Source organism: Denticeps clupeoides, chromosome 14 (genome assembly GCF_900700375.1).
Source record: "Denticeps clupeoides chromosome 14, fDenClu1.1, whole genome shotgun sequence".
NCBI classification, from domain to species: Eukaryota; Metazoa; Chordata; class Actinopteri; order Clupeiformes; family Denticipitidae; genus Denticeps; species Denticeps clupeoides.
This window is the reverse complement of record NC_041720.1, coordinates 15,439,667-15,452,814: the sequence shown is the minus strand read 5'-3', so window position 1 is coordinate 15,452,814 and position 13,148 is coordinate 15,439,667. Positions and strand designations below refer to the sequence as shown.

At 43.7% G+C, this 13,148-nt stretch overlaps 1 protein-coding gene across 2 annotated transcripts; it reads right to left on the bottom strand.

The window, feature by feature from the left end:
- Nucleotides 1-358: 358 nt before the first annotated feature.
- LOC114802877 (adenylate cyclase type 3-like) lies at nucleotides 359-13,148 on the bottom strand. Of its 2 annotated transcripts, none has more exons than XM_029002009.1 (21): nucleotides 13,021-13,148; nucleotides 11,644-12,449; nucleotides 10,353-10,502; nucleotides 7,828-7,958; nucleotides 7,600-7,711; nucleotides 7,344-7,471; nucleotides 6,995-7,153; nucleotides 6,351-6,516; nucleotides 6,164-6,268; nucleotides 5,974-6,083; nucleotides 5,690-5,851; nucleotides 4,776-4,863; nucleotides 4,543-4,659; nucleotides 3,559-3,830; nucleotides 2,875-2,956; nucleotides 2,623-2,781; nucleotides 2,371-2,517; nucleotides 2,068-2,184; nucleotides 1,763-1,889; nucleotides 1,082-1,206; nucleotides 359-1,006 (listed from the first exon to the last, which is right to left on the bottom strand). In XM_029002009.1, exons 2-21 carry the CDS (start codon nucleotides 12,256-12,258, stop codon nucleotides 830-832), a joined length of 3,249 nt encoding a protein of 1,082 aa, XP_028857842.1. In that variant the 5' UTR covers nucleotides 12,259-12,449; nucleotides 13,021-13,148; the 3' UTR covers nucleotides 359-829. The 2 variants fall into 2 exon arrangements, with proteins under 2 accessions (XP_028857842.1, XP_028857843.1); XM_029002010.1 differs by having other exon boundaries at nucleotides 11,644-12,446; nucleotides 13,021-13,121.

Genomic DNA, 13,148 nt, shown 5'->3' with positions numbered 1-13,148 from the left:
CCACACTTCCGGGTGAGATTATATAATTAGTCGTTGGCGCATGCGAACTTATTTGGCATATTGATCATAACCGCAATGCAATGTGGCATTTATACTGTGGTGCTATAAATAAATAAATATATAATTGGATGTACGTATGTATGTCTAAATGTATGTGTGTGTGTGTGTGTGTGTATATATATATATATATATATATATATACACACATACATACATACACACACACACACACACACATATATACACACACACATATATATGTGTGTGTGTGTGTGTGTGTGTGTGTGTGTGTATATATATATATGTATGTATGTGTGTGTGTATACAGTATACAGTACAGGCCAAACGTTGGACACACTTTCTCATTCAATGTGTTTTCTTTATTTTCATGACCATTTACATTAATGTATTTCAGACAGTGCACATTCAAAAGAATACGAAGCTGCGCTAGTCTGTGCTGTTCAGACGGCTTCTTGGTCCGAATGTTGGTCTACAGCGCCGCCAAGAGGCACAAGTAAACACGGCAGTTCACGTTAATTTTTGTTCAGCTTTTATTGGCCACCTTTACGCTCTGACAGTGCTATATTAGAATATAATACAATATAATTTCTACAGAGAATGCAGCCAGTAGACAGATATGTGATATATGTAGATTGTGTTATTAGACACAGATGTTTTGATGGTTACTTTAGCTGATTTCCCTCATTTTCCTTTATTTTTTAAATGAGAAGCTCGCACCAACAGACATATACTTTCCCAGGAAGAACATGTGCACGGTGTAAAGTCCATGTGATTCATCACATTCTGGCGTAACCTTCCTGGGTCTGGGTCAGGAGATCTCTGGAACCTGGTGTGGTAGCACAACCGTGGTTTGGTTGCTGGGTGGCTTGTCTTTCCCTTTCATGAAAAAGGTGAGCAGCTCTCCCTTCCCCTTCACATAAATCGGTCCTCTACGCACAAAGCGGAAACCGTACTCTTTCAGGATGCCATAACAGTCCTCCACCACCTGGAGGCAAGAAGTTGAAAGTAAATGCCTTCAGAGCATCATTTTAGGTAAAAGGACATGTATATGGGTTTTTACCTGAATGTTACCCATGACCCCAGTGGACTCCATCCTGCTAGCCACGTTCACAGTGTTGCCCCAGATGTCGTAGTGTGGCTTTCGAGCGCCAATTACCCCCGCTAACACTCCTCCTTTATTTAGGCCTTGAGGGAGACACATGTGCTTTGTTGTGTGTGTAAATGTATGTATATTTACATAAAGAAACATTAACGGATGCATAAAGGTGTCATAGTTATTATCTGTAAAATTGTAATGTTAATCATTGCTGTGAATACAAATGTGCAATAATATTTTTCTACTGTGCAATAACATGCAACCCACACACTAAATATAATTTACACTGTATATAAAACCATACTCAGTTATTTATTCTTCAGATATGTATATAACGCTGACACTTTACTTGCAGTTACTGCTCCTTATTGTATTGTCTTTGCTTGTATATTTGTATTTTCTGCACTATTTTGAACTTGTGTTTGCACTGAAGGAGCTGTTTTTAATCTCATTGTACATGCATATAGTGACAATAAAAGGTATCCTATTCTATTCTCTTCTAATGAAAAGCAAACGCTAACCCTATTTTCAAATTATGAAAGTCAAAAAGAAAAAAAAAAACTAAACTGCTCATGAAATTACTAGTTTTTAATAAGATGCTAAATTTCTTATGCTGAGAGTGAATACAGACATACTGTTACCGACCAATGCGGAGCATGAAGCTGTTAAAGGACTGGTTGTTGAGATTGGTGAGTGTGACCTTCATAGCCAGAGCAAAGTCTGCCAGATCTGCCAGATGCTGCCAGCGCTCAATGAGTGACTGGTCTTCTTTCTGTAAAGTTCATCATCATCTTCATCATCATCAGCAGCAGCATCTTATCCTTCCCCAACACAATTATTGTCACCATCATCAGTTAACCGGTGATTTTTCATGTTACAGGCCAGCCAGGCAAGTTGGTTTAATGTGGTGAAATTCAGTACGTAACAGAGGCGGAGTAATTTTAACTCACCCTGCGATTGGTGTAGCCGTTTGTATTGCTTTCGGGCGTCACACCAGAGGCGGCCATGTAGGTGCTGCCAATGGTTTTGATCTTTGTGATGCATCGAAACTCAGGTCTGTCCAGTAGCTGGGGAGGTGACAGTTCATATTAAAAACTCATACATTCAAAAGGCACCCATGCACAATATTTGATTTTAAAGTTTTACTCTCATCCAATAACTGTTGTTGATTCATTCATGTCATGCTATGTATGAACATACATAATTCATCCCCCCATCCATCCAGACGTGGAAGGTCAGCAGCAATAACTCACACTGTCAAAGTCTGAGATGATTTCATTAAGAATCCTTAAGCACTCAATGCCTCCATTGTTAATACCCTCCTCTGTGTAGAAGTCAGAAAAATTTGGGATTGATGCAAACATCACCCCAATCTCATCATATCCCTGGCTGTACAGCTCCTGCAAGAGTGACACACACACACACACACACACACACACACAAAATATAAAAATGAACACAGCCAGGCACACGCAAACATGTAATATCTTTCCCATCTCTCTCACCTCATCCCTTTTCTTAGAGCCCAGGAAGTGTTTGGCAACGTGCTCAGGCAGCATGTTGGTGACCAGAGCCTCGTTGAGGCGCCGCATCTCATACACCTGATCCTTCTGACTGTGCATCTCCATTCGCCAGAGGAAGAGTTTTCGGGACTGTCTCTCTACCTGTGAATGGGTTTGGGAAAGAGGGAGGGTATGAATAAAAATTGGAAGAGTTCACAGACCTACGTGATTAGTTTGTCGCCATGGAATACCTACATGTCGAGCAAAATAGTAGAAACTGAGCATAATGATGATAATCATCACTGTCATCAAATATTTTGTGGGAACTATGGACGTCCTGGGAACAGACCAAAACAAAGCAGTCATTTTATGCTTGACAATATACACTACACTAATGCATGTCCTTTTAACCCTATAAAATTAAGGGTCAATTTGACCAATTTTGATATTTGAGTGATTTCCCTGCACTTCTCCCTCATATATGTTTACAAAACTTACTCCAAGGAAGATTGTTGCTTTAATCAGTGCAACTGTAAAAAAATATTTTTTTAAGTGACAACACAGCATCCATCCATCTATCCATGTGTGTGTGTGTGTGTGTGTGTGTCACTCTTGCAGGAGCTGTACAGTCAGGGCTATGATGAGATCGGGGTGATGTTTGCATCAATCCCCAATTTTTCTGACTTTTTCAAAGAGGAGGGTATTAACAATAGAGGAATTGAGTGCTTAATTGAGTCTTAATGACTTTGACAGTGTGAGTTATTGCTGCTGACCTTCAATGTCTGGATGGATGGAGCTTATGACTAAAAGTTGCTCTCTACATGTATGCAGAGGTTCATTAACCAACTTTTATGAATTATGTTAAATATAATGTAATGTTTAGTATAAATTGGCAATACTTTCTATCAAACATGATTGACTGCAGTGCTGACAGCTGACCTGTAGCCCATGAACCGGAAGTAGTCGTAGATTTCAAAGATGTCCTTCCAGCTGTAAATGTCCACAGCACCTGTTGCTATGGTGACCAGTAGCATCAGTCCCAGTTTGACAACGTGGCTGACCTGCACTAGCATGGTGGATGCCACAAGAGACAGCACGGCCATGAAGCTGTAGTGTTTGGGGTTCTCTGCGCAGCCGGTGCTCCCCAGCGACTGCAGACTCAGCCCCTCGCTGGTGTTAAGGAGTAGCAGAGGTGGCTGGACGCAGCTCAGCTGTAGAGCGAGGACGGAGAACTTCAACCCTTGTACAACACCACAAACTCTAATGCTTAAAGTTGAAAATGTCCTCCAGTCAATGGCTTAACTGTACGAACCACCAGCGGCCACTTTCAGCTCAACTTATTACACGTAGGAAGGCATATTTGGGGGTGCAGGCTGTGACCAGATATCTTGCGTGCTAAATATCTTGAAGAGTCACTAATGACAGAAAGAGGTGGTTGACTTCACAGATCATTCTGCCCAAGTTAACATTGTTCATTGACTTATCTTGGTTTTGCATTTACATTTACCAGACGCCCTTATCCAGAGCGATTTACAATCAGTAGTTACAGGCACAGCCCCCCCCTGGAGACACTCAGGGTTAAGTGTCTTGCTCAGGGACACTCAGTGATTTGAACCTGGGTCTTCTGGTTCATAGGCGAGTGTGTTACCCACTAGGCTACTACCACCCCATTTCCCATGTTACTTCAGAAGTTCAGCAGTTACAGATTAATCGGGACGTAGGAACCCCAAACTTTTATGGCAAACTTTTGCAAACTAAGGAAAGTTGACAAACATGAAACAACTTGAAACAAGTGAATTATGAATGTTTTTCATGTGATTTTCTAAGATGTGACTCACACAGTTGTTCAGTCTTCATTTATTTACCTAACTGAGCATTCAGTGAAGAACTAAACTGAATCCCGAGCTAAAACGGCAAACTCACCATATCGGCCACCTCAGCCATGGTCAGCACAAAGATGGCTGCCAAGGCCCATGTGTTCCGTGCCCAACGGGTGCTGTCGATCCACAGCGAGAACGCCACAAGCTTCTTAGAGAATAACTGCAACAATGCAAAAAAAAAAAACAAAAAAAAAAAAAAAAACAGATCACTGCCGGACTCTCATGGCAGCGAAACTGGCACATCTAACATGACGGACATTCATACGGAGAACTCACCCGAGGGAAAACGGCAGCCAACGAGCAGATGGTCAGTATAAGCAGCAACCCTTCACCAATAGCCAAGGTCACATAGTTCACTGTGAGCCTTGTAAAAAAGCCAGTCAGTCAGGAAGATGGGCATTTTTTTTTGCCCACGACCAAAGCTGTCATGTTGATATATGTAGGTCTACAGAAACATTTTTATATTTCAGCACATAATATGTCTACGCTGGTGCTATATCCTCTATTATCCAGAGGTGCAGCACCATGACACAGCAGTTTTAGGCTGCTGTGTTGACATAGGGCCTACATTTACACTTATTAAGGTTCGATACTAAGCAAACCTTGAGCTAAAAACTGCAGTGACATACTGTATGACACCCACCCGTCCGCCAGATGGGTCCGGTTCCGATACACAAGACTGCACAATATTTTTTTATATTAACATAAGTTAAAAAGTTTACATATAGCTGTCCCACTTCTAGCTTAAATTTTATAGATATTTATTATTTTTATATTAACAGCATTTACCAGACGCCCTTATCCAGAGCGACTTACAATCAGTAGTTACAGGGACAGTTCCCAATCCAGGTCCAATCCACTGTTTTTTCCACAGATGGACTCCAATTAAGCTGCAGAAACATCTCAAGGATGATCAGGGGAAACATGATGAGCCTGAACTAAAATTTGAGCTTCATGGCAAAAGCTTTGAGTACTTATGTACATGTCCATAACCTCAAGTAAACTTTTTTCACTTTGTCATTATAGGGTTTTGTGTGTAGAATTCTGAGGGAAAAAATTAATCCAATCCATTTAATCCAAGTGGAAAAAGTGAATAGTTTCCGGATGCACTGTATCTCACTGAGCAGCAAAAATGTTTGGATCATGTAAAAGTGGCTTTGCACATAATGGCTACATATTAAGGGACTCACTGGGGGTCTATGAAGACTTCCATGACAGAAGTGAAGAACAGAACCACACAGCTGCAGCTGAAGGCGACACCGGACTGCCGCTCCTTCTCTGCGGAATAACGTGTCTCCAAATCCTTGTCCACAAAGCGCAGGGAAATGGGACTTGTCCTCTTCTCTTTCTGGCTGAGAGGCAGGAATAGAGGATGGAAGTGAGGAAGGATTTATCAATAATCACTCAATTAATTTAGTCAAATTTGGACAAAAATCTGTGAAATGCAATTTGGGCTAAACTATGTATAGCTCACATTTCCATGGATTCTCTTTCCAGAAGTGCTTTGTTTAGTAGATTGTTTAGCTCATGTTCGTCCTCTTTTGCACCCATCCCTCCCTCCACGTTGACCAGCTGCAGTCGATTCTGTTTTGGGGAAGAAAATGTTAGTGATTTTGGTGGAAAAGGTTGACATAAGCCGTTTAAGGTAAAAGATAAATGTTGACCGGAGGTTCTGCTGGCTCTGTTTGTTCGGCTTGAACAGAGAACGCGCTCCCATTCGTCTCTGTGGTTTTAATCAGCTCAGAGGAGCTGGATACGGTGCCACTTTTCTACGGGGAACAGAGAGAAACCTTTGATGTGTAGAAGCTGGTAGCTGCACTACGGGAGTTTTCCACCACATCCAAAACTCACAAATCCATTAGCGAACTTCATCTCAGGTGACTTCTTGGGGACCAGAACCAGGAAGGTGTTAATGCCTTTCTCCAGCAGGTACTCACAACGTTCACCACCATTCCCAGGCTCTACCTCAAACTCGCCATGCAGGCAGTCCATCGTGCTCTGAGAGATGTGCACACGCCTGCTCAGAAGATAGTTGGTGTCAAAGGTCAAATCCTAAGTACAAACATCAAAGCTCAGTTTGAGCTGATTTTCAAGAACGGTGGCAGACCAATGTCGGTGACATCTGTGACAGTCTTTGGCAGAAAAGTAGGTAATAAATATGCAGTGGTGCATTTGGCTCTTGACATTGTGGCCCAGGCGGCCCACAGCACACACCGACACCACAAGTCTGCTCTTATCCAGTGTGTATACCGTGACCTGCAGTTATATTTCACTTTCTTTGCGATTAATAAACCGTGTCCAATGCAACTCCATGATACCAGTGCTATCACGCCAAATGCACCTTTACAATGTTATTAGAAGAGCAATTATTTAAGCAAAATTAGCAGTGTTATAAAACACAAAAAAAATTAAAAAAGCATCTTCTGAGCTGAACAACATGATAAAAATCCTAAAAGCATGTGTAAAAAAATTGACTGCCCTGTACTGTCTCCTACCCAGGAATGCCTCCTGACTCCATTTTGTTGGCAACAGTGACATCAGTGGACCAGACATCAAACTGCCACCTCTTTTGCCCAAGTACTCCGCCCAGAACCGTGCCCGTGTGCACCCCCACACGCATGTCCACGTCCGTCTTGGTCTTCTCCCGCACATACCTGCCAGGGGTGAGTAACAGTGATGCTCAGGTGAGTACAACCTGTATTTTAGAGGCCTTGTTAAGTTGCTAGTCATATTCTGGAGGATTCTAAAGATGCTTGATCAAAGAATCTGCATGCCCAGCTCTGTCATGCAATGGCCTTTTTATTAAAGAGTGACTAGTGCCTCTGCTGGGCCTGTCGTACTCACGAAATGGCCTCCACCATGGACAGGCCCATCATGATAGAGCAGGCTGCATGGTCTTCACGGTAGTCAGGCAGGCCGCAGATGCAGTAATAACAGTCTCCCAGAATCTTAATCCTCAATTGGTGGTGTTGCTGCAGTGGCAGGGAGTGGCAATGGGGACAGATGGATTGTGTGATTCAACCTGAAGGTATAGTGTCCTAGAGAAGAACTAAAGGCACGACTGTACATTTTGTCAGCCTATAAAGAGCGGAAGACTCACTGCGGCAAGCTTGTCAAATCGAGCAAACAGCTCATTGAGAAGCTTGACCAGTTCTTGAGCACTGCAGGCAGAGGACAGCTGAGTAAAGCCAACAATGTCTGCAAACAGAATACTGAGAGAAACAGAGAGGTGGAGAGAGAATAAAAGAAGATGTTCTCAATCGTTCTCAACACTTCTGTCAAACACACTTGCATAATTCATGCAGGTGAAATATACGTCCAACGGTACCTGACGTTCTCATGGCGGTACATGTACATGGTGCTAAACTGCTGCATCTCCTTCTGGTTGGACTCCTTCTTCATGCCCTGCAGCATCTCATCTGCAATATGCTTTGGCAGGATGGACAAGAGCAGCTCCTCCTGCACAAGCACAAATAAAATAGTTGCATGTAAATATATATTTTATTTTGTTTGAGGGATGAGTAGGTTGGTATCTAGATATGTGTAAATATGGGGGGGATCAGGTAATGTGAATGAAGGTGAAAGTTCCTTATTCCAAAATCCATTAGCCCGGTTCAACAAATACCAGAAGAATTGTTCCTTCATCTTTGTGCATGTTCTTGTTATAGCAAACAGCTGGTTTTCAAATCTATCTTACACCATTCTTACAATTCACTAGTATAAGACGTCCCACGCTTTTGTTTGGTTGTAACCATGGACAGAGGTCTAAATCATCATGAATGAGGATGTAGAATGCACGAGTGCTGTCAACAATCAAGGTGTCAATTTATCAAGGTAAACTACCAAGCCACTTTTTCTTGTTTGATCTCAAATTCAAATTCAAATTCAAATTTTATTTGTCACAGACACGGTTATGAATACAGGGTGAATAACAGGTAGGGTGAAGGTGTGTGTGTGTGTGTGTGTGTGTGTGTGTGTGTGGGGGGGGGTAGGAGATGGGGGGTTGAGTCCAGACGTGTTTGAAAGTGAAAGTGCTGGAGTGTATTAGTGTTCTGTCCTGGAAGTGTTGTGGTTGTTGAGAGCTCTGCATTGTTTGTACCACTGCTCTAATTGAGCAAACTGATTAACAGCTCTGAATGGGGTGGCCAGGCAGGGTGGCAGCTCTTCTGCTGGTCATTAAATGTCAGATGTCAGTGCCAGTGTCTTCTGTTCTGGAACTCCTGCTCTCTTTTCTGTCTAGCTTCTGGAAGTCCAGAGCCCTTTTCACCCAGTACTGGACAACTATAGCTCAAAGAAAGCATACGGTGTAATAAAACTATATTATTGTCCATTAATGTTGGAAATCGGGGAAATCCCCCTCTGAGCCTCGTCACCAGGGCGACGTGATGCTTTTGGAAGTGTTTTGTTTGAACGTGTGCCTTTGTCATTATGGGAATTTTCCATCACACCCCACAAATAGTATCAGTCAGGAGCAGCATTGAGCCAGGTGTGACGTGGACAGGGAAGATGGAAAGAACAGCAGAAGAGAACAGCTCATCACCCCATTTACACACACGCACGCACACACATCCACCTATCACCCCTACTTAATGAATGTGAATGAAAATACATAATGCTTCAATAAGGACCAAAATTGCAGAAATTCATTTCATAAAGGGGGTGGTAGTAGCCCAGATGACCACAAAGTCACAGGTTCAAACCCCTCTTACTTCCATTGTTGTCCCTGAGCAAGACACTTCAGTGTCTCCAGGGGGACTGTCCCTGTAACTACTGATTGTAAGTCGCTCTGCATTAGAGCGTCTCATAAATGCTGTACATATAAATAATGCATTAAATTATTTATAACCCATTATGCCAGCATAATGGGCTAATTAGTGTTTACCGTTACTGTTTGACGTTGTTACCCCGCTACTTTGCCAATGACTCCAGTGTCTCCTTAGCAGTGTGTTGACTAATAATGACAGAAGTCATAAGTAATGACCACATTTGCATCGTGGCGGTGAAAACAGTCTGCAGTTACAGCAACAAATGTTCCAGCTCTGGGCCTCTGCCGCTAACAGGTAACAAGTCAGCTGGGATCCAGGGCAGAACTCCACCTAAGAGCCCAATTAGAGAAACCAGCGGAGTCTAGCGAAGCCTAACACGTCTCTAAAATCTCAAGGGGTTCGACAGAAGTAGGGATAATTATCCTAACAACAGCCATTACACTCAAAACCAACTCTGAAAAAGAGTAATATTGATTTATTAAAAATTACACACCCAGGGAGGGCGCAGATTTAACATGAAAGGCAGTGGTGGCCTAGCGGTTAAGGAAGCGGCCCCAGAATCAGAAGGTTGCCGGTTCGAATCCAAGGTGCAAAGCACCGTCCCCACACACTGCTCCCCGGGCGCCTGTCATGGCTGCCCACTGCTCACCAAGGGTGATGGTTAAAAGCAGAGGACACATTTTGCTGTGTCACCGAATGCTGTGCTGCAGCATATCATAATGACAATCACTTCACATGTAACGAGAGGCATTATGGTATTTTTGTTTATATGTTATGTTATAATTTCTGAATATATGATATGCCATTTCCTTCAGACTTCAGTCAGTGGTGGATCTAGACATTTTAAAGGGCTGGGACAAAACCCTTTTACTGCACGCAGGTATGAACACATCACACCAGGAACGACTGCTTTCATGTTTTTATTGTTTTTCCTATTGTTTTATTTTATGCACTTCATATTAATCTTCGTATTGGATTCGGATGAATGAGCCAGATTAAATAAACGGCTGTAACGCAAGTGTTCGCATCGCGTGTTTTCAACCCTTTGAGAGTTAATATAAATGGCGCCGTGGAGTGTGAGCCTCACCTGCTGCTGACTCTCCTCCTCCAGGGTGAGGCTGACCTCCAGAGACTGCCGGGCCTCCAGGAAGGCTGTGCGATACTTGCGGTCGGCCATGTAGTATGACATCACTCCCACCGTGATGGCACCCAGGTAAAGCATCCAGCTGGCCAATACCTGGGAGTCAGTGTGTGTGAGAGGGATGTAAAACAAATTTTGCGTGTAGAAACAGCAATACTACAGTCGGCTTTTGATCATTTGATCAACGTTCTCTTGATCATTTACATGATTTGCACAGTGTTTCCATTCCTAAATTAGCAAGTGCCGTATTTACTAGATTTACCAATCAGAATCCTTGAATAAACTGATATTCAGAATATTTGGCTTCATAGTGGATGTGGTCTCAATATGATTACAACAAAGATTGTTTTTGAATAGGGTGTGTTACAAGTAAGTTAAACTGAACCCAGCCTCTGACACACGTAACGGTGTATTTCTTGGTCCCAATAATTCGGAAACGGGGAGGGTTGCGTCAGGAAGGGCATCCGGCATAATTCTTTTGCCAAATCAATTATGCGGACAACCAGATAACCTGAAGGGAGCAGCGAAAGGAAGACAACCACAAGTAAATGAAACTGAGTTAGCCGAAGGAGGCAGGGAGATTCCACATGAGACGGACTAGATCATTCAGAATGAGGTAGAAGGGTGGATCTTTCACTCCATTTCACCACTTAGTCCTCCTTGGGGCCAGGACACCTCGTTGGGGCGCAAACTCACTCGCACCTACAGATAACTCAGAGTTGCCAATCCACCTAGAGTGCATGCCTTTGTACGGTGGGAGGAAACCGGAGAACCCGGAGGAAACCCCACCACACGGTCCGAGCCCCTCACAACCCCGGAGGTATGAGGGCATGTTACCGTGCTGCCCCCCCATTTCAATCTTTGTTGCCATGAAAACATTAAAAGGCAATCTGCTGGCTTTCAGAAATATTTATGGGCTGGGGCTCCAAAATACAGATTATTCTAGCATATCTCCCTAAATCATGAAATATGTTCTCCAGGGGTTTGTTTATTCTCAATAACTGTAAAAACATGGTGACATCATGTTTACACTAATGAAATATATACCATTTTAAATGTATGATCATATAAACCTTAACTTTCACAAAACCTTAAACTGTACTGCAGTGGTGGATCAAATGTGGGGTCTTGGGTAAAGAATTTGGGCAAAAAATCATTTCAGAATTTCCAGACTCTACTTTTATCATTCTGCACTTCTATCTGCACACAGCCACACACTTCCCTGACCTGCTCTCACCTGTCGAAGCAGCATGGTTCCTGTGAGGTTCTCCAGATGTCTCTGGGCCACCACCACCCCCAGCACCAGCGTGTGGATCCCATAAGACAGCACTGTTAGCAGCAAGATCACCCGCAGGCGCAGCGGCAGAGTCAGGAAGAAGGAGAAGCCGAAGAACGTCTGCCAGCCCACTGCGTCGGCAGCTCCGTGGAAGCCCGCAAAGTTGAAGCCCAGGTAGAAAAGGACGTGCAACGTGATGAGCAGCCAGAGGGCGCAGGGCACGGCGGTTCGCAAGACGGCGTCAGGCAACACTTGCAGGCGGCAGGCCGCGTACAGCAGCGCGTCTGCGGCCAGGCCCACCGCCGCCGCCGTCACTGTGGCCAGCTTGTCACCGGTGTACAGGACCGCGCACATGACGATCACGTAAAAGTTGAAGAGGGCCGCGAAGACCACCAGGACCAGCAGGGTCTCCTGTCTCTGGCGTCGGAAGTATGTCTGGTAGAGGCTCTCCAGCGACTCAGGGGAGAAGGTGAAGCGCATGAAGCTCGGCAGGCACCGGCAGCAGTCGGCATTGCGGGCGTCCGGGGTCCGACCTGCCACGTGTCCAGCACGTCCATTCTCGAAGCTCAGAGACATGTTCGCTGGGTCCGAGCGTCACGCACAAGGCTCGGCTCCCAGCATTGGCATTAAAGGTGTGCCGCCTAGCTGATAAAGTCTAAAAAAGCCATCGCCGCCTTCCTCTGAGAGGAGCGTTTCTGTATGATGGGTGCAGCAGATGGTCCAGATGTTAGTCTGCTTACCTCTGATGCCTCGAACGCCTTTAACTACTTGAAAAATAATAAAAAAAAACGTCAATAACAGCACAAAACTACAAAACCAATGAGTTAATCAATCAGTTCCTATATGACAAATCAAAACAAGCCTCAAATCTTAGTGGAACTCCAAGCTATTTAACATAAACCCCACCCTGGACAGGGTTTTGCTTCTAAAGCTACAAAGATGCAAATCTTTAAATACAAAGAAAATATGGTGAATCCATGGTGTAGCCTTGGGTGAAGAACTTGTCTCTGCCAGGTGGCCTGAAATTCATCACTCTGTGCGCTTCTGATGGACTGACAACATATTTTGGGAATAAACTGATGACAAAGGCAAATAAATGTATTCTAGTGCTTTCAACAGTAAATCATAGCGTTAAAAATCACGGCTTTATGGTCACCTTGTTCACATTTGAACAATTACACAATAATAACCCTCCCAGCACAGTCCCATTAAGGCATAGGCCAATGAAAGATTTACAAAAAAAATGTCAATTTTTCAGAACACGTATAACCATTTGCATACAAAAATAGTGAATTAAATCAATGCAGGTAGGTAAAGTACGTGAAGAAGTTCTGATACCTCAAGTTCTGAAACGTCGTGCTTCACATGCCTGTTTGCAGAAAGGAATAAACAAATATGCTGTTCAGCTCTCACTGCCATGTACGCTCAGAAGAGCGTACTGTCTCTCTCTCTCTCGCCCTCCTTCT

What these genes read in the sequence shown, in the direction of transcription:
- LOC114802877 (XM_029002009.1), bottom strand. Translation starts at nt 12,258, where the DNA reads ATGTCTCTGAGCTTCGAGAATGGACGTGCTGGACACGTGGCAGGTCGG. An exon ending in TGGCTGAGGTGGCCGATATG is followed by an intron (nt 3,831 to 4,542) that starts GTGAGTTTGCCG and finishes CTCGCTCTACAG; the next exon opens with CTGAGCTGCGTCCAGCCACC. An exon ending in TCATCTCAGACTTTGACAGT is followed by an intron (nt 2,185 to 2,370) that starts GTGAGTTATTGC and finishes TCACCTCCCCAG; the next exon opens with CTACTGGACAGACCTGAGTT.